Source organism: Opisthorchis viverrini, assembly GCF_000715545.1.
Source record: "Opisthorchis viverrini unplaced genomic scaffold opera_v5_20, whole genome shotgun sequence".
NCBI classification, from domain to species: Eukaryota; Metazoa; Platyhelminthes; class Trematoda; order Opisthorchiida; family Opisthorchiidae; genus Opisthorchis; species Opisthorchis viverrini.
The window spans coordinates 2,744,121-2,763,627 of record NW_008751676.1 but is presented as its reverse complement, the minus strand read 5'-3'; the positions used below and the strand labels follow the sequence as shown (position 1 = coordinate 2,763,627).

The window sequence follows — 19,507 nt, the reverse complement described above, 5'->3', positions numbered from 1 at the left end:
ATATGGATAACTGAGATGCAGTTTTATTTGACTGAGGTCTAGCTTTGGTAGGCGGACTATCAAATACCGAATTCGTAGCGTTTTGGATTTGGAACCAATCTGCATTTGGCTTGTTGGTTTGTATCATATTCGCGAGCTGTCTTGACAACTGCTGCCGACAGACTTCCTTAAGCACCGAATCTTGCTGCCAGTGGAAATCATAGAAGCGAGTGTTCATCTTAGCGGCTGGAAAACGAGCCGCAACACTGGCGCGACCAGGGTTGTGATCTGAATCCGTACACGTGTTTCAGAAGAAGCTACAGGCTTGAACACAAGACTGTCACTTATAGCTAGTTGATGTATAGCCAGTCTGAATGACTAATTGGATACGATTCTTAAGTTTACCTGAAAGATTGAGCTTGCGACATGTAAGTCGTGAGCAGCACACAGTCATACAAAGTGGTCGCCATTGTCGGTTATGTGGGCATATACACCAAGTATTCCGCCGAGAAGGCTCTCAAGATTGTCTATTCTACCCAACTGGTCATTAAATTCGTCACCTTTGACTATAATATAAATGCACCTGGCCGTTCTATGGAGCCTTGTACGTTTTCCATAAAATCCACTGTTGTCACTGTTGTGGTATGTTAAAGGTGTGAAGAGGTAGAGAACAGTTTTCGCTTTTGAATTTCCTTGTTGATTTTGACTGACACGGTGAGTCTGATGACATACACTCGGCTGTGTACGTGAACCCAGTCAAGCAGAGCATTCTGAACTGTTGCACTCACACCACTGAGATCATGAGGAGTCGATTCCGGATCTACTGACGCCTGGAATATAGTCCGTGAAAAAAATTGAACTGACTTGGATCGTGTACAGAGACACTACTGTAGTAGAGTCACGTTTGCGTGTTTTGGAGACAGCCCACACCAATTGTTAAATAGAAAAAAGTAAGATCATAGGTCTGTTGACGTGCTCAACAAACACTGCTACGTTGAACTAATACCCTGATATTAAGTATGCGGCTTTGGGTTTTTGTCTTTCTGCGTAGAGGGCTGGAAATCGGTGCTGAATTTATAGAGTTTGTATTGCAATGAATATTAAAAGGGGTTGGGGCTGACAGAGTAAGGAGATCAGCCGCCTCCCCTAGGCTGATGGTACTTCTCGGTTGCCTAGGCCGAGGAGGGTTTTTTAAGACAAGACAGTGGAGAACGTGAGGTCTTGTTTAAGGAATTCAACCTGCGAGCCAGCATGTGTTAGGGTTTCTTTGGAAGACTCGGCCTCTAGGCTCAGATTCAAAAGTCTGAACCGACAGGCAGCAGTTGCTAGGGTTTTCTTCGGGAAACCCTCCCGGGGCCAGTGACTTATTGATCTAACCCACTTGTCCGTGGGAGGCTTGCCTAGACGAAGACGTAGGAAGTAAAGCACAACTTTCTCACGTGTCTTTCTCACGTTGTCCGCGCACAACAGGTGCCATCTGAACAGCACTCTTCATCGCTCTTCAAGGGGGAACATAATCACTGCTTCCCAAAATATGGATATGCCGGTCACCTGGAGAATGCATCTTACTACCTTTACACTCCTATTGTAGAGGACAGTATGCCTTACCTAAATGCCGCCTGGTTGTACAATTAATTGATTGTTTTTGGTACTCCTAACATGATCCAATCTTGAGGAAAAAAGTTATAGCCAGCTTAGCCTACAGGATCATTATGGAACACAAATACGACCACGATGTCAATGAAGCAGCCGTCCGTCGAGAAGGAGTACCATATTTTGAACGAGGGCTGTTGGATTTGCACGAAGAAAGTTACGAATTAAAGACATCCAACAACGGACTTTTGGTATGAAAATCTTTATACTTACGAATATTCTTTCTAGCAAAACACGTCAGCATTTTTCTGCCACATACTTTGAACAAGATACTCCGAAAGCATCATATAAGTAGATAGATATCTAATTTCGCCCTGAAGCAAATTCACGATGATCAACTGACTAAGGTAGGTGGAGTAGGGGAATGGAAGATTGCTTTTTCAATTACACATTATCTGGTGACATACTGAAACAATACTTTGGGTACCTAATAGCCAAAGGATACCGTTATCAAGTAATAGACTGTGAGCAAGCACGTGGCCGCTGACACGAGGATAGACTAAGAATCTGTCAGTGCAAATTGCGCTTGAAATCAGGTTCGTGACAGCTGACAGACGACAGTATCTTAAGGCTCAAGATGCTTTTTGAAATATGAAGTAACAAGTGTCAACCAATTTAGTCAGCTTTACTTATCTCAGACAGTTTAGAAATCGCAATGGCTTGGTACCTCTTGAGTCACGGCGCACCAGGCACCCGAAAAGTAATCATAGAGCCAGATGTCACCCACTAGTCCCACGCTTTTCTTTTAAAAATAGTAAGCAGTGTGCTCTTCTGCGAAGGTAGAGGTTCAAGTTTCTATATCAAACCCCACTTTATTCAACGTTCCGTAATCCGCTGGTTTGCGCTTTTCATTTACAGTGCCATTGAAACCTGAGGCTCGCCTTATGTCCTAAAACTAGCAAGTAGCTTCCTTGAGTGCTCTGATTGGTGCTGAACCCGTTACCCAACCATGTGGTATGATGCAAGCTCCAAGTATTCGCTGTTGTTGTTGTCGTCGTCTTTGGTGTTGACGATGAGAGCGGTGGTGGTGGCGGTCGTTATAATGGTAATGGTGAGACGAGAATAGATAAAAGACAGGGTGGGTCCCACAGCCCACACCGCGCATGTCTTTACGTCCACAAGACATGCGCCGTGTGGGCTTTTGGACGAGAGTCAGTGAAGCCCATGGTGGAATATGGACCGATGTAGATCAAAAGACTTGATGAACTTGATAGTGTGAGGCTCATATGTAGTGTTAGTTGTTCCCTAAACACTTCTCGACCCCGCACCATCTACAGTGACGTGTGAACATGTTCACTGGTGATCGAGACAGTATTAGGATTCCTCTTGCTCTTCCTAAACACTTTGAATCAGTATGGGCTCGGTCAACAGGGTATGTATACAAAATAGTCCAAAGACAAAAATGACTTTGAGTTGGAGGGCTTGTAGAGAATTATGGTATCTTTAGTAAACTAAAAGAACAGTCTGACAACGAGTAAACTGCTGTTGGCATCCGTTCGTGCTCTTTGATTATCTTCGACTTAATGTTTATGTTTAATTGACGCGTGGAGGGGGGTTGACTGACATACGAAAAAATTAACAAAACTTTGTATGAAACGTTTCAAAACGAGCTGGTAACCGCATACAAAGGCACGACTACGACTAAGGATAATCTAGAAACAATTGTAAAAGACAATTCGGCTGTTTTATCATTGGTGAATTCAACCGTTTTTAGCTTCTGGAGAGATCACCCCCAGGGGAAGCCGACACGCGAATGAACCCGCTTTAATTGGGACAGCTGAAGCTTCAGCTTGTCAGTACAATCCCTCCATGAAAGAGCTAACTTGTAGAACGCATTACCCCTACTCGGTCTCTTGAGAGACTTCTTCTGAATGCGGCAACCTTATTAGAAAGTTCTCCTTTTCCAACACTATTTGAAGCAGCTGAACTAGCCGACCTTGGTTAGTCCACCTGGCAGAAATAACCAGGTCTCTCTTCGGCAATCACCAATCGCATCGCTCAAGTGTGAACACATTCTCCTGTTCAGACGTGAAAATTCAGATGCGTCCAACGTGCGCTGGTGGAGTAGTGGTTTACGCTCGTCTCGCATGTCAGATGTCCGGGGTTCAAATCCCGGCACGGGCATTGGATATGCACTGCTGATGAGCTCTAGTAAGAGCGAAACCCGGGTCCAGTGCTTCGCTTTGGTTTGGACTCACCGGAACAATTACGCCAGAAAAGGAGGACTACCGTTCAAACGAGAGTGGTGTGGCTGTGAACAAAATTTAAAAATGGGTGAATTTTCTAGTGTCAGAGAGTAAACGAAAACTTTACATGGCGATGGATAAACAGTGGGCATGAATTATAATCATACACAAAGGCAATTAGTATTACTCGTCATGTTCACTCTTCATACTGTGAGGACCATATGTGGACGATTATGAGACACAAATTCATTTCTACCATCATTTGAGAAACTACATTGGTGTTCAGCGCTTCTAATCAATTAGTCAGATCATTTATACAAACTGTCCTCCAGCAGCTTTAACGAAAACTATACTCTTAAATAAAAATTTCGGCAATTTATTTCCACGCAGAATACTTTTCATGCAAACCTGTCGTAAACATGGTCTGTCAGGCGCAAAAGACCTGGTGCGAAACAAGTGGTAAAGGGTTAAGTTAAGTAGTTAAGTTAAGTAGATATATAACCGTCATAGACATAACACACCAGTCATGAGGTTGCTGAAAACTCATCGACAGCCCATGACCAGTTTCATTCTTCTTGGGGCTCATCAGCTAGGTGCAGTCCCTGAAATTCCGTCAACCTTATGTTCTACCTGATCCCTAATTTCACGAAATTCGATAGACGCACTCATTTTCATACCAATTTGGCTATCACGTGAACCCAGCTGAAGCACTCGGTTGTTGTTTTTCTTCTTACCTGATGGGCCCAAAGAAGGACGAAATCGGTCGTGGGCTGTCAAAGAATTTTCATCAACCTTGTAAGTAGTGCGAGTACACATGTATCGCGATATCTCGAATATAGCACAAACTGAAACATGAGGCGACCTAGTGCAGCACATTCAGTTCAAGCAGACCATCACAAACAACAGAGTCTGCTGGATTCAGTTGAGTCTTCGGTCAAAACCACACTAGTTGAAAATGATTGTATTTATTGAATAGCCACCAGTTGTGTGGTAAAGGTTAACTGGTAAATCTGATCTGTAAGCATGGGTTTTCTCGCCCTGATTTCAACATTATTGGTAGTGAGTGATGTAGTTCTCTTCATCTTCACCTTTTAGTTATTTTATTTTGGAATATTCTATACGTTTCATTGGGTTCTGGGTGTTGGTTATTGGGGGGCGAGACGGCCCAAGTGGTTAGAGGGCGAAGTTACTGACCGAAAGGACCATGGTTCGAACCCGACCTCCACCTCTCGACTTCCCCTCTCTATGCTTGAGCAGCTTGGCAGTATCCCGGTCCTCGTGTCACCTTCGGGTTGTATGGCAGTTACGCACCGAAAGGGTGTTACAGCTGAACGATACTTCCATCTACTTATGTTATCTTCAAGCCGATCGGGAGGTCTATATTTGAAGATAACGAAAAAATCTATGTATAACAGGTATCTGCGTAAATTCGGTGGAGTCCACACCAGACTTCAAATGTTGACGCTTCGGATTATAAAAGCCAACAGTAAGATGAAGATCCCATCATGTAATCTGGTCATCATTTAGGAGGGAAAGTTCGATTGGCCTCAATTCATGGGGCTATTTAGCAAATAGTCACGCGCTTTCGATCCGAGCTGGTAAGTTGGAGTTTCCAGATTTGCTTCTTGAGTTCTACAGATCAGTCACCTGTTTCTTTGAGGCGATCCAAAACTCGTTGCACAATACTGTGTGTTCGAGTCTTCATCCGGATTTGAGAGGTATGCAGAACCGGTTTGAAAGAGGAGTGAAACCTCCTTGAGCGTTTTCCGGCATAAACCGGTAGGTCCACCTGAGATGCTTTTCCATAAGTGATCACCAGAATCTCCCGCCCACATCCAAGTTCAGCATCCTAGAATCACTGGGCCTTTTTTCTGGAACAAATGTTTACTATCCCATGATATTCCTGAATTGTTTGCTCCTGTCGCCGGTGCGCCATCGATCCATTTGTGCGCTATTGCTGATTAGGTAGCTTATCACAGCCACCCAACTTGGTTCTAAAGAGCATCCATCATTGGTGTTACGCGTCTTTGGTTGCGCAAGTCCTGTTGGTTCAATCCGAAACTCAATGGATTTGACGGTTTTACCCGACCAGTCCGTTGTGAAGTCGCAGTAGACCTTTTGCAGCATACATGTAACGAAAATGCACTCAACATTTTGTCACTCCTAGACACACATTCGCTTCTGTAGGCACTAGTACTTCAGAGGCGCTGCAGAGTGTTCAAGGTTCAGTTTTCAGGTTATGACATAGTCAGCCATATGGCCATCTAAATTGATCTTTTCTTCCCCAGCGCTGCTTCAGTTTCCATACTTTGTACGGGTTGGATAAAGCGCAGGTCGCGAACGCTTTCTTGCCTGGCTAGACATAAACACTATTGAGTGCAGTGCTCATAAAAACTTGCAGTTCCTAAGTATAAAGAGAACGGCCTTAAGAGAAACCACCTTTTGGAAAAGATAAAACCCACCTGACCATTTGAAATCCAGTTTGGTTGTGAACACCTCTAGAGAAAATACTTCCCAGTAGATCATCTCTTGAGTCAGTCTCTCTTGAGGTGTGAAACTGAAGCAGATGCTGGTCTGACCAGGCAAAGATGGCCACATCGCAGTTGTAGACGCTGTCAGGGACTTTGCAATCTAAATATTGTCTTCAACTTAGGACAGACCTAAGGACATAACGCTCTTTGGATGCTTAAAAGGGCCATAAGCAATGCAGCGGAAATTTGAAGGAACCTACCGAAAGCAGTCAATCTAGATTGGTGGCGATTATGTCATATATATGTTATAATACAGCGTTAAGTGAAGAAACTCTAGCTTTTCGTGCCGATGGAAAATACATATGCACGCCTTTTGCTCAGACGCTTGTTACATGATGTATGGTGCCGATCAACAAAAGCTGACTAGCTAATGAATGACCAAGGTTTATGTTGATGTTAGGTTCGCCTTTTCATTTACAAAGCCCACCGGTGCCCTATGCGTGTAAGAGTCTTGAAGTGTATTGTCTGTATTGAACAGCTTCTTTTTAGCAAACGTAAGCTCGCTTGGACACAGTTTCCACGGTGCACTTACCAATGTGCCAAACAGATTTGTTTAATATGTCCCAGATGCTTTCCTTCTGGAAATAAAATCCGAAGCAAAATGCACTACCCGCTCCCGAGGTAGAGTAACCTACCATTGAGTCATTTCTAATTTCCCATCATGATTCATGTTCGGCCACATTGAAACTTCTTGTGGAAAATAAGCATACAAGAACAGCAACCCAGTGCTTAAACAAATGGCTCTGGTAACTGAGGTGTCAACATTAACGAGCTTGGCTAGACCCAGCTGATTAATCTGGTTCTGCGCCTGATAAAATATCTCGTTAAGAATCAGTTACGTCAGGAGAGCTATCTGACTGACGTTCTGACTAAATGAACGTTCTAGCTTACGAAGAAACAATTTCTTCTAACCTTGTTCGAAACCCAGATGGTTGTACTTTATCAAGCCACCTTATAAAGGAACCTCTGTCAGTCGAGATGAAAAAGAAGATAGTAAGACTACATGGTAGCATCAACAGTCATTTTTTTTTAGATAGGGCAACATTTCTTTGTCAGAACTCTTATTAATTGTAGGTGGTTATGGGATTTACTTGACTCTAATTGGAGAGATTCATTTCCTATCTTGGTAGAGTTGTTCTGGTAATTCCACATGGAAGTTGATGCTCATGTTTCGCTATGGGTAGAATTCATCAGCAGTGCATAGCTGTGGTCGATTCGGGATGCAAAACGGACATCCGAAATGCAAGAGCAGCTTGGTTATACTACTTTACCAGCACACGATGGACGTATCTGCATTACTTCCGCTGGAAACACCTCCATGTCCACGCATTAGTGAAAGTAATGTGATTAAAAGTTTGCTACTACTATCCTCATTGTTTTCAGTATTGCTTTTTGCATGAGTTGCTATAGAGAATGTTTCGTCTGGTACTGAAACCACTGCGGTATCTGGGCTGGCTAGATGAGGTTCTCTAAAACACTATGCAGTTTGGGTGACTTGTCCAGGTCTCCATCCACAAGTGGATGAAAGCCCATGTCCTGCCCACTGTTTTGTTCTCTAGCCTGACGAAATTTGATTGCAAAGACAGGAATTTCGTTCAGGGTATTTACCCTGGTGAATGTCACTCAACAAGAAGCCGGTGATGAAAAGTTCACACGCTTGCTAATAAGTTTCAAACTGAAGGCAGACAGAACTAACTCCCTTCAAGTTGTTCAGTTCCGAAACAGGTATGAAACTACGGTCAATTGTTCGTATCCAGGGCCTTTGTGCCATCAGTCAGCTCAGGAATTGGAGGCTTCTAACTGAACTGGTATCTGCATGTTATACGCAATTTTAGTTCTGTTTTTCAATCCAGCTTTACAGTAACCTTGAAGCTAGCGTGTGCACAACGGACCAAACATTGGGATCATCTGGCATTGGATCTATTCTGTCCATTGGATCAGTACAGATGAAAAATACGTAGTGTAGTTTCAAGGCCATTTTTTAATCTTTTCAGTCAGTATGCGTGGTTTGAAATTCATATGTAAAAAGGATTACTAACACAATTCGGTGGACAGACAGTTTGGTGTCATGTGATCAGGACATGATAATGAAGGTGACTGTACCAAAGCTTACAGAGTATACTGGCTTGCTAAATTCGATACACAGAGCCATACTGAGAGAATGATGTTTCCGGCCCTCGTTGCGCAACAGCACTCTGAACGTAACTTTCGGGTCAGGTGTTCAATAAGAAATCCAGAATCTCTTCATGACTCCGACATTATTAAGACCCGCAAAAAATGTTCCATGGTGTGCACTCCATCACGAAGCCTGCAACAAAAGTAACACTGATAAACTTCGCAGTTCGTGGACGAAGGCTTTGAAGGGTTATTCCTGTAGTTATCCGGATCAGACGTCGTTCCGCCGCACCGCGATTACGCCTTGTGGCCGACTTTGACCTTCAAAAAAGTAGTCAAATTTGATCACAGTCAAGGAGTTCCTTTTTCGTGACCAAAATTGAATGATGGAATATACAGACTCAGAGCTTTTAAGACCATAATCAAGGCATTCGTTTGAGAAAGGGATTCTTTTTGCATCTCTTCATCAGTCTAACGTTCGTGTAGGTACACCAGAGCCAATCAAAACAAGCATACATGCAACAGTTTTGGTAATCCCATTGTTCGACACTCGATTTTGGCAAAAAGCGACGATTTGATCGTCATTTTGTCAACGCACAAAAACTGATAATGCCGTGTTTATATCAGCCTGCAACACGAATAGGGAGATTTCTCGCAAAAGGGTTTTTTGGATTTACGAAGAATTCGGTAAATATAGACAGAAATACTTCCACAATTAGTGAGGTAATAACCAAATCAGATCAACCGCTTTGAGTTTTCTCGAGGACAAAATTTGGTACTTCAATTGAGAATGAAAGTTCTTTCGTGGGTTAAAGCAATTAGTGGCCCGTGTATGTTATTCAGGTGGCTGTTGATCTACATGTCGAACACCAAGCCCCGCAAACAGATCTCAAGCCAAAACGTCTTACCCATCTCTAGTACACGGTCAGATGCACGTAAACGTGGGTACTGTCCTATCAAAAATTGTCCCTAAATCCAACTTTCTGTCTATTTTCGTTTTTTTTATCACGAATGCTACGCGTAGGTTTGTAAACTTTGGTTGCTTCGAGGTTCTATGCATTTTCTCTCGCGAAAAGAATCGTTTGCAAAATCTCATCCTAATGCAGGAAGTAGCTGAAGAGGCAACCGCGCCTTGAGAACCTTACTAATTGTATGCCCTACTCTAACTAGACATTCGAACTGAATAACCCTTGTTTCCCACCTAACGGCATACGCTCCTAGTTTGGAATGGAGAGTACTTAGAAGCCACAGTCTTTTGGACGTTGATGGTGATAATGACGGTGATTTTGATGGTGATGGCGATGACGACAACAAAAACGCCCATCTGACACAACAATAGGCTGATAATGTACAGAGGCGAGGAAAGTATCATGACAGTATCATAGTAGGCTAGGCTGAATTCAACTATTTTGCTTGTCCTGTCAACTGATTGAATGTACGTGAATTCAAGGATGGAACAATCCAATGCATTGGTTTGCGGTGAGAGACTCGCGGGTTAGTAAAACCAAGCAAAGGTCACTGATGCCGGAATTCGGCGGGGTAAAAGTATTTGGACTGTTTCGCTGCCTACCTCACCAAGGCAACTCGGGGCAAGCCACAGATTACAGCTGCTCCAGTTTCAATGTGTCAAACAAATAAAGTTCAACTTCAATCTGTCTAGGTGTTCAGAGTTCAGAGCCGTTCAGCCATGCAAAAACCCTATCAGAACAGATCGTTGGTAAACACATGTCTCTGGTGCATGAAGAAAGCAACATGATTGTTCTGACTAATTTTAATTCCTGACTGTTTGTACTGACTACTTTCAACAATGACATCTAACCAATTTTTCAAGCAGCGAAACTGGTGAATTCTGAAACAACCCACAGGTTTTGCTTATCCAGGGGCCGCGTACTTCTGTTTTCACTGCGTACTAGTCATAAGCTACCATATTTTACTCCATCTGACGTCAACAAGCCACAACAGAATTGAAAGAAAATCAACCTAATGGACAAAATAGAATTGAAAGAAATCAACCTAATGGACAAAATATTTTCAAGAATGAAGTCAATAATCAGCTTCGACTTGAGCTATGTGGATTCAAATTACCAGTGCTTGAATACGAGGGCAAAACTATCACACTACCGTTCTAACGTTTCGTTTTCCAGTTTTATTTATGCCAACCGAAATACGCGGTACCATAACCGAAAAACGAGGATCAAGATCACACGCAAGAGTAAATATGGCGATGGATCTTTCCAACGTTGAGAATCAGTCATTTTCTGCTCGGTGGTTTGGTACCTCCAGTAACAGGTGCCGTTCCATTTGACGTCTCAGTGGAAGCTGTGCTAGCAAGCGGGGTTCGTATAGCAGAAAGGGTTTGCTCTTACACAGTCAACAAGTTCAGTCCATATGCTTATGATTCTTCCAGATTAAACTGTTCCTGCACTGGTGTGTGTCTTAACTTCGCTTGTAAACACAGGTGGACATAATCTGATCGATTGAAAACCAGAATGGAGTGAATTTTATTAGTTTGTTCTCTCTGCATGACGTCTCACTGATCGCTGTATCAGAATAAGTGACAATCAACACTGCTACACCGAAAAATGATTGACGTGCCAAATTCAAATATGTAAGTATGAGCAAGAGGCCGAGCGCCCAGTATCACATGACTATGCATAAGTTGAGACTCGCCTGCTTTGCGCGTGAAACACGAGGTTCCTTCTGGTATGAATGCTTTTTGTTACCTGATTTGTAGGTAACCTTGTGAGTATTGTCAATTCCAAGTTTAAGAGTACCTTCAAACAACGACTGAGTGTTTATGGTTAAATCTAATAAGGCTGTATATAAATTAATGACAGGTAAATAAAAGGAAGAGTTTGCAACGACAAACACTTATTTGGAAATTAAGTTGGCCTGAACAGGAGAGTGAACTGAAATTCAGCTGAATTTCCCGTTTATAAAACTCAAACTCAAGTCTGAGAAAGAACCTTTATGTTTCGTTGGTGATACCTCGAATGTTCATAGTAGGTTAGCCCGGAGTCCCACTACCTGCCCCATTTGCCTTCTTTCAAATGCAAAGCTTTGTTTAAATAAACTGACATGTGTATTTTGGTGAAACACCAGTGTTCTCATTTGGTGTTGCCATCAATAGTGATCATGGGGATGAGGCGTCTTTGTGCAGTGCGGGATCGACCTGAGATTTACTCACACACTCCTTGTTATGAGAACACCTCTCTAGCTTTTTTAGTTGAATTGAATTACGCCACAGTATTGTTGAAGAAATACATGCATCAATTAAGACCTAGCAGCAACATTTGAGTCCTAACTCCGATATAGGCGTGCGCCATCTCTGAAAGAAGCCCAGAATGGAGTCAACGATTTTCCGAGTTTCGCTTGGTTCTGTTCTGGAACAGAGTAAACACCAGTGCGATAAAGACAATATATTTGTTTGACGGAACACTACTCATAAGGTTGATGAGAACTCCTCGACAGTCCATGGTCGATTCCACCATTTTTGGAGCTCATCAGATGGTGGACCGTCGAGAAAACATACCCCGATATCTCGAATACCGTAGGAACTGAAATATGAGGTGATTTTTTGCAGCATATTCATGATAACATTATCGCAAACGACTGATTCAGCTGGAATTCAACTGAGTCTCCTGTTGAAGTCAAATGAATATATTCTTCGCGCTGCGTAGAATGTCATGCGTATAACTTTTTGGATGATGAGAATTGTATTGCTAGTTATGATCGTCCACCGTTGGATGACCAAGGTTGAAGGCTCAAATCAAAGCGCACCGGGAGATTAATCGTTAGATCACTGCAACTGCTGGAGTTTTAGTGCCCAGGTACTGAAAGCAAGCAGTGATGTCCAAAAATTAAGATATGACTTTGTGGCTGTTTATTTTTGGATGAATTTCGATATGAAACAAGTGAAAATAATCACCTCAAAGTAACTGAAGGAGGTCGCTCTTTTGGGTACTTGAACTTTCCCCAACTCTGTGACTTCAGACTGACATTCATGGAGCAAAGTTAATCATATTTGATTATAAGACATCATACAGCTTATAAGTTACCCAGATTATCAAAAACACCACAGACTAGGAAATCAGCGCATTTGCTCATTCCAAGAATCAATAAGCTGCTAAAATTCAAACAATGTAATGTCATCACGCTCAAAAGATGCGGAATTTTCTAGAATTTCAGAAGTGTGATCAGTCAGGTGGCGTAGCATTCCTATAGTGACATTGGGAAAATCGCCACGACAAAAATGCGTGTCAGTTTCCGAATTCAATTTTCTTGAACCACACAATGAGTAGCCTGGTCTCTAGCAGCGAACAGAAGTCTACTCTTGAAGCAAGTGGTCCTCATACTGCCAATGCTATGTTCATTAACCATCTGGTGAACATCCATTAGGTGTATAGAAAGCCTCCTGCTAGCCGGACGGGGTAGAGTGTACCAATAGGCCCTGTCAAGCTTGAAATAAGATTAATCACGTCCAACGTTATAAACGCTTGTGATAAGGTCCAATAATCAGATTTCGAGCTTGCTTTTCTTTAGTCCGGATCTTAAGAGAACCGAATAACACAGGAAGCTGTCAAAACAGAGAGTGTGAAAAACTGTCAGCATTTACGCACCCACTGAAAACTCACTTGTAGCTGCCGGTGATGTGAGGGGAGTTGGGGAATTTTAATAGGGATTCTGTCCTGTCAGCGAAGCCAATCTGTGCTGAAAGGTCGAGAATCCACTGTACAGCTGCTTCATTCTTGTTGGGAATCATCAGAGGCTCACTTCTCACGAAACTCTGAGAGTTTCGAACCCGTGACTCTCAGGCCAGTGGTTGAATACCTAACCGTTTGGCCCCGGGCTGCTGATCAGCACGGTTCAACCTAAGTGAGAGCTAACCACAGGGGACAGAGTTGTTGGAAGCTGAAGCAACTGTAGCGGTGCACACTGATGTGTTCAACAACACTCCGCTACACTGGATGAATAAGGCAGTGATAAAATGATCTAACGGGTAGCGTCTACTTAAGTTCGACAAACACATCAAATTGATGGCAGCCTTTCCGCAGCACGGATGATTTAACTGATGAGTTCGTGGGTGGTACCTTAAACCCACGAGTGGTGTTTTGGACACGATCGGATGTGGAGTTTGTTGAACTCAAGGCATGCGGGAACAAACTTATCTAAATTTTATTGTTAATCTGACGGATATAATGTCTCAGTCTTGTATATATGCAATAATTTGTCTCTGAATCATCTGACAACCGAGTGAAGCTGGTTTCATTGGAAACTCAGATCATTCTATCGACCCTCTAATGGACCGATGACCCATGTTCGAATTTTGATAACTAAGGGTGGGATGATAGCATACCAAATCAGATCGTTCCGTCCGGTCTGTTGTTAAACTACGGTGTGGCTTTCGCTCTCTGCGGTGAATCGTATAAAGATGGCATTTTATTCATGCGACACATGCAATTTATTGGATAAGTGATTCTCCAATCACTGCTCTGAGAACCAGTCTACACATTACTTTCTAGTAGTAGAACTCTACCAAAATGACTGGTAATTTGCTCACTCCGTATGCTTTGTTTCTTTGTTGTTGTTGTTGTTGCATAAAACCGTTTGCTGAGTTACTGAGGGTTGGAACGTGACTATTGTGGTAACATACGTAACCCAACTACTGGACCAGTCTGTGTTGTTTGCTATCATGAAACGTTGTTTGGTTGGTCAGCTAGTGCTTGCGACCACATAATGGACATTTGCGGGCTACGAAACAACACAGTCAGCAAGTGACCTTGACAAAAGAACATACGAAGAAAACGTTTGGGCAGTGCCTCTGGATACTACATAGCATAGAATCTGAACAACAGGATTGTAAAATGGACGGGTTTAGCAGCACTGTGTGCACATCACAGGTGGTTTGAATGCAGTTTCCGATAACTTGACCATTTCGAGAGTTGTGTTTCATGATACAGCACCTCTGTATATCGATCTGCTTTAGCTAGGCGCAGCGATACGTTTCGCAAAACGCCGAGCGGCAAGATATCACATTGAAAAATCGTTCAATTGTGGTGACTCTTCCATGTGAAGCTGCCATACTGCACCATATGAGGCTCCATTCAGCTGTTTCCAGAGCGTAAAGGTTTGCAAACAGTAGTTTTTGATAGCGTCTCAGTGAGTTTTCAGATGTTACTGGATGCAAAATTATCAATTCTCACCAGAAATTGGGGCAATTTGCTTTACCGAAAGAGGATTTTCCAGTAACTTATCGAAACCATGATTTTGTCATCGGCAACAGTTCGTTTTGATGACAGTTTACTTCACACGCCCTGTCCCCATGGAAAATTCATTGCATTCATTTGCATTCTGGGAAAAGGAGAAGAGAAATCCGTTTGCCTTTTGACCCAGTCTAAAACTGGGTCAATTGTTCTCGGTCGGTATGCAGTACAGCCGGTCACATATAGTCAAAGGTTGTTTGATGGTTGTCGTGATTGCTTTCAGCCTGTTGTTGATTAGAGTCTAATCGAGTTAAAAGTGGTAAAATGCAGTTACAACAAGGGCATGTAAGAAATGATGTGATGGAAATTACGCATACGGATTTGACCAAACTACAACTTCGAACTAATTTATTCGCATACCTGTATGTCAAATTGACTGAGTGCAATTTGGTTACAGTCGGATAAACAGAACAAGTGACACGAAAAATCAGGCTGGCGGCAAACAGACAGAATAGAGGAACAGAGTTATTAGCGAAGATATGAGAAAAGTTGTCTTTGATTATATTGTGGAAGTTGCAGGATTCCTCTTACGTCGTCTCCAGAGTTCGATAAACTAAATTCACCGAGTAGATGCAACACAATGGTTCCATCGATTTAAAAAAACTGATTCTTTTAAACAGAGCACCGCAAAACGTATTTCTTTGGGTGCACAAATCACCGAATAATGCGCGCGCGCATTACCTCCTCAAATAGTGATTTGTAAGAAGTGTGCCTCACTCGCGCAATCTGCGTTCACGTTTAAACACAGCTCTTCCGCTCAGGATTTTGTCCGTAGGTGGAGTCAATCTATGCCGGAAAGCTGAGAAGTATTATGCAGATGTTTCGTCTTCCTCGGGAATCATCAACAGTCCGTATCTTACTTCCTGTCGTGTGCCACTGCGCCCGTAAAAGCTGTCCCCGAATTTCACACTAAACTTCTATGAGTACTGAGAATAACGCTAACTGATGTCATTGCTGTGTCCCGTTTGCTGCGACCAACTCAGCAACGCGACCACCGAAGCTTACACAAATCATGAATAAACCGTTCTTCGTCTCCCTTCCTCCCGGTTGCATAGGGATTTCCCTACCAGTTTGACAAAATGAGCCTGCGGTTTGNTGTGGTTTGAGTGTTCTCTTATGCCCAAATGCATAACCCATTGCTGAGAGCGTGCTTTTTGTGTGAGTATTTTGCATATTTTCGGATTTATTTAACAGGACAAGCAAAGTTACGGAGGATTATTTTATTCAAGGGTTACATGTGTGTAATTTATCGTTTGTTGGTCAGCTGGACCAGGCAGACCTCCAATAAACTACCTATGTGGTGATACTAACATTTGACACGTTTCTGAATACTGTATGATCTTGGCTAAGACGACATTTTCTTAGTTACTAATTTTGCGAAAACAGATGGGAGTCGAATTAACTATCTAGCTTCTAAATGTCATGTTCCAGCAGTTCGTCATTATGGAGGGGGGTTGACTTATAAAAACTCTTTCAGGCTTATTTTAATGACGTTTGAGACCAGTTTTACTTGTACCAAAGTTTCTGATAAACCTTGGAGCTTATCCCCGGGGAAAAGTGCCTCGTTGTGACGGCAAGCTGCAAACTTATGTGAAAATGTTAACGTTTTAGTTTTGGGGTCAGAATTGACCGAAGGAAACCAAAAAGGTAGCACAAGGATTATTTGTAGTTCTTAAACCTACAGTTGAGGAATCCCGACTGAGAAGACGGATGCAAGTACGTGAAATCGTCAGTCTGCACTGGCGTACCGTTTAACGTCAACTGGTTTCGAGAAGATGCGTGCTCTGTATCTCTAGAAAAGTAGTGTGAGATCGTCTTCAACCACAGGTTTCTTTTACAAGGCTGCTCCTAAGATGAAATTGTTTCTTGTTTTATACCACTCAAGAACAGTTAGGTATTTGATTTGAAGTACTCACGACTGTTGGGAAGGATTGTAAAACACTGCACGAAACACCCTTACAACCAATATTTTAGCCAGAATATCATCATTTTCCCAGCAAAAAAAAACACCAAATTCCTCATCAACCAATTTTCTCTACCGGAGCACGAATTCCGATCCAGTGTAACGAAAGCGTTGAAACTAGAGGAGTCCTTTTTTGTCTGACAGGCATCGACTATTGATTAACTCATGCAGTAACGCTTAATACAACTGGCCCATTGAACAAATGGACAGAGGCAACTCAAGTCCATGCGAGTGACATGACTTCCGGTCTTCGTGTCGAAAAATCTACGTACTCGTTTCAAGAAAAGGACTTAGAAAGAGTTTCGAACACACTACGGTGATAACCCCATTGTAGTACAGTGCAGTACAATGCAACTTAGTGCAGCACAGTGCAATACAGATCAACACAGAACAAAACAACACAATATGTTCGAATGAGTAAAACATAAGGTTACAGTAAACTAGGGACAGCGGCTGCCCAATGAGCCTCAAAGAAGGGCCGTGAACAGCTCCCAGCAACCTTGTGAGTAGTGTTCCTTCAAGAGAGTTTAATCTGGTATGGATTAACATACTGCAGAATAATGTCATGACTGAACCTCGGAAATCTTCTCAGGACCGTACCTAAGTATCATTTCATACAATGAATAATACTCCCTCCCGGTAACTGTCCAGGTATATGCTAACCATCGTGCTGTCAAACTAGGTGCCACCCCATGTTCATTCCACGCATCTCTTTTGAAGCTAGTGTAATTTCTTATCCTAAACACTCGACCTTCATGTCCAAAAATGATTCTTCGCCTGCAGTCATTGTTTCAACCTGAACGATTCGTCCTCTGCTTGAACACATGTTTTTGTCTTCACACCTAGGTTCTAGCGAGACAAAGGCACTCAAGTTACTGTGATGTAGACAGTCGTTGCTCTTCAAGGTCAGACAGCAGGGTCATGTGGGTGGCCTGATCATGATTCAAAATTGATGTGACTGGACAGTCTGTCAAGCGATGTGGGAATCAAAACACCTGCACCGATCGGAAATTTGATGAACCATGACCCGCACTGTAGTCGAATTTCCCGCTTTCTGGCGAAGGTCGCCAACGTTTTTACTGGACGATGAGGTGCACCACGTTGTGCAGTGAACAATGATCTAGATAAACTGAAAGTATGTGGATTAACACTACTTGAAATATGATTGTTCGATTACATTCGGGGGCGGGTGGTGGTATAAAACTCTAGAATTTTTCCCTCATGGTTATGAGCGCTGTGCAAATAAATTCAGCAGCACAGTATTGTACTGGTTCGTACTTCATCACATTGCACTGTTGTATTGTGTTGCATTGCATTACATTACAGTAAAATATAATATAATATTTATATAATATTATACTATAATGGCATAATATGATAAAAAAATAACATAATATACTGATGACATAATATAATATATAACAATAATGGCATAATATTACATGGAATAATATAATATAACATAACACAATACACTATAATATAATATAGTATAAATCAACAGAAAATAATGTAATAACATTCAGTATAATATGACGTAATATAAAATAGTGTAAGGTAAATATTTTGCGCTACATTATTCTGCGGTTTGTTTGTGGAACGTGAAGTTTAGAAATTAACTAGTTACTTAGACTGCTACGTGTTTGCGCGAAATTGAAGAAAGTGTGCCTGGACATGAGTTTGCTGGTGAAAAATAACTAGGCTATCTTTAGCTTTGTGGAATGAATTCATAGTACGTGTACTTGCTGTTATCCCACGTGCTCACGGATAGTATCACGTGGTTGTGCGAAACTCAGTAGTTATTGAGTTTTTTGACTAACTGTATGCGTTGTCTCACTGTTTTTCTAAAATGGCAGTCTTGATGTAGCTTATGCTTGTTCCACATTTGTGATTCCTGGTTTGATATCTTTCGTTTATCCTGTTCCATTATCTCTGATTACGTACTCCTAGTGCTAGTCGATACTGCTTGCTATATGTTTGGCTTTTATATCTTGCGACAGCGAACATTGCACTTTTATCACTGTTTGACAATATTTTAGGACAAGCTAATCGTGACTCCTGCTTCAGACTGTCGGGTAACTTTTGGTGATATGACAATGCGGATATTCATGGTGTGCCTATGGGCCATTCTGGCTCATCAGTACGCATGCTGAAACAGCCTGCAATAGTTAATTTGCCGGTTGACCGTGCCCTGGGATCCATCCGATATAAATCCACTCCAGGGAAAATACTATTTTCAGTGATACCTTGAATGAATCAAACCGTCCATTCCAAACTTAGTTTACGGTATGGTTAGCATCACAGAACAAGCAGGTGAAGCCAATGAGATCACCACTGTAAAATTTGACAAGAACCAAACCAACTTGCTCGTAAATCTCGCTCAATTAGGCCTCAAACAGAACATAAAATCAATGGAAACTTGATGGATATAAGATGAGGAGTTTTCAGCAGCCTTGTGAGTAGTAACCTGAATGAACAACTCATCTTTAGGCGAACATTCGCATGCTTTTTGTGTACTACGAGAGGTCTATCGCTGTAACAAAAAGTGTGATCGTATTTTCTGTTTGTGCGATGAATATATCAGTCGACTGGACTTGTACACCGTGGTGCTATTGAATGCTAACCACAATTCGAAAACATCTATGTAGTGAATAGCACCTAGGTACGGAGAACGTTTCTCACCGATGACTCATTCGGTTTATCTTCACCTTAATTGGCAGATGAGCAGTGATTTTAGAAATTATCAAAAGATCATGGTAATCTACTAGCAATTGTTAGTTTTGAGTGTGATATCTTATGACCTGTCGACCAGGAGAG

General features: G+C 42.2%; 1 protein-coding gene across 1 annotated transcript in view; it reads right to left on the bottom strand.

The window, feature by feature from the left end:
* Nucleotides 1-19,507, bottom strand: part of T265_01849 (hypothetical protein) — a gene marked incomplete at both ends in the record, with an annotated part of 87,214 nt that overhangs the window by 47,656 nt on the left and 20,051 nt on the right. Inside the window, one exon of the mRNA XM_009165959.1 lies at nt 712-809. Within this exon, the coding sequence (XP_009164223.1) occupies nt 712-809 (98 nt within the window). The remainder of the gene's footprint in view (nt 1-711; nt 810-19,507) is intronic.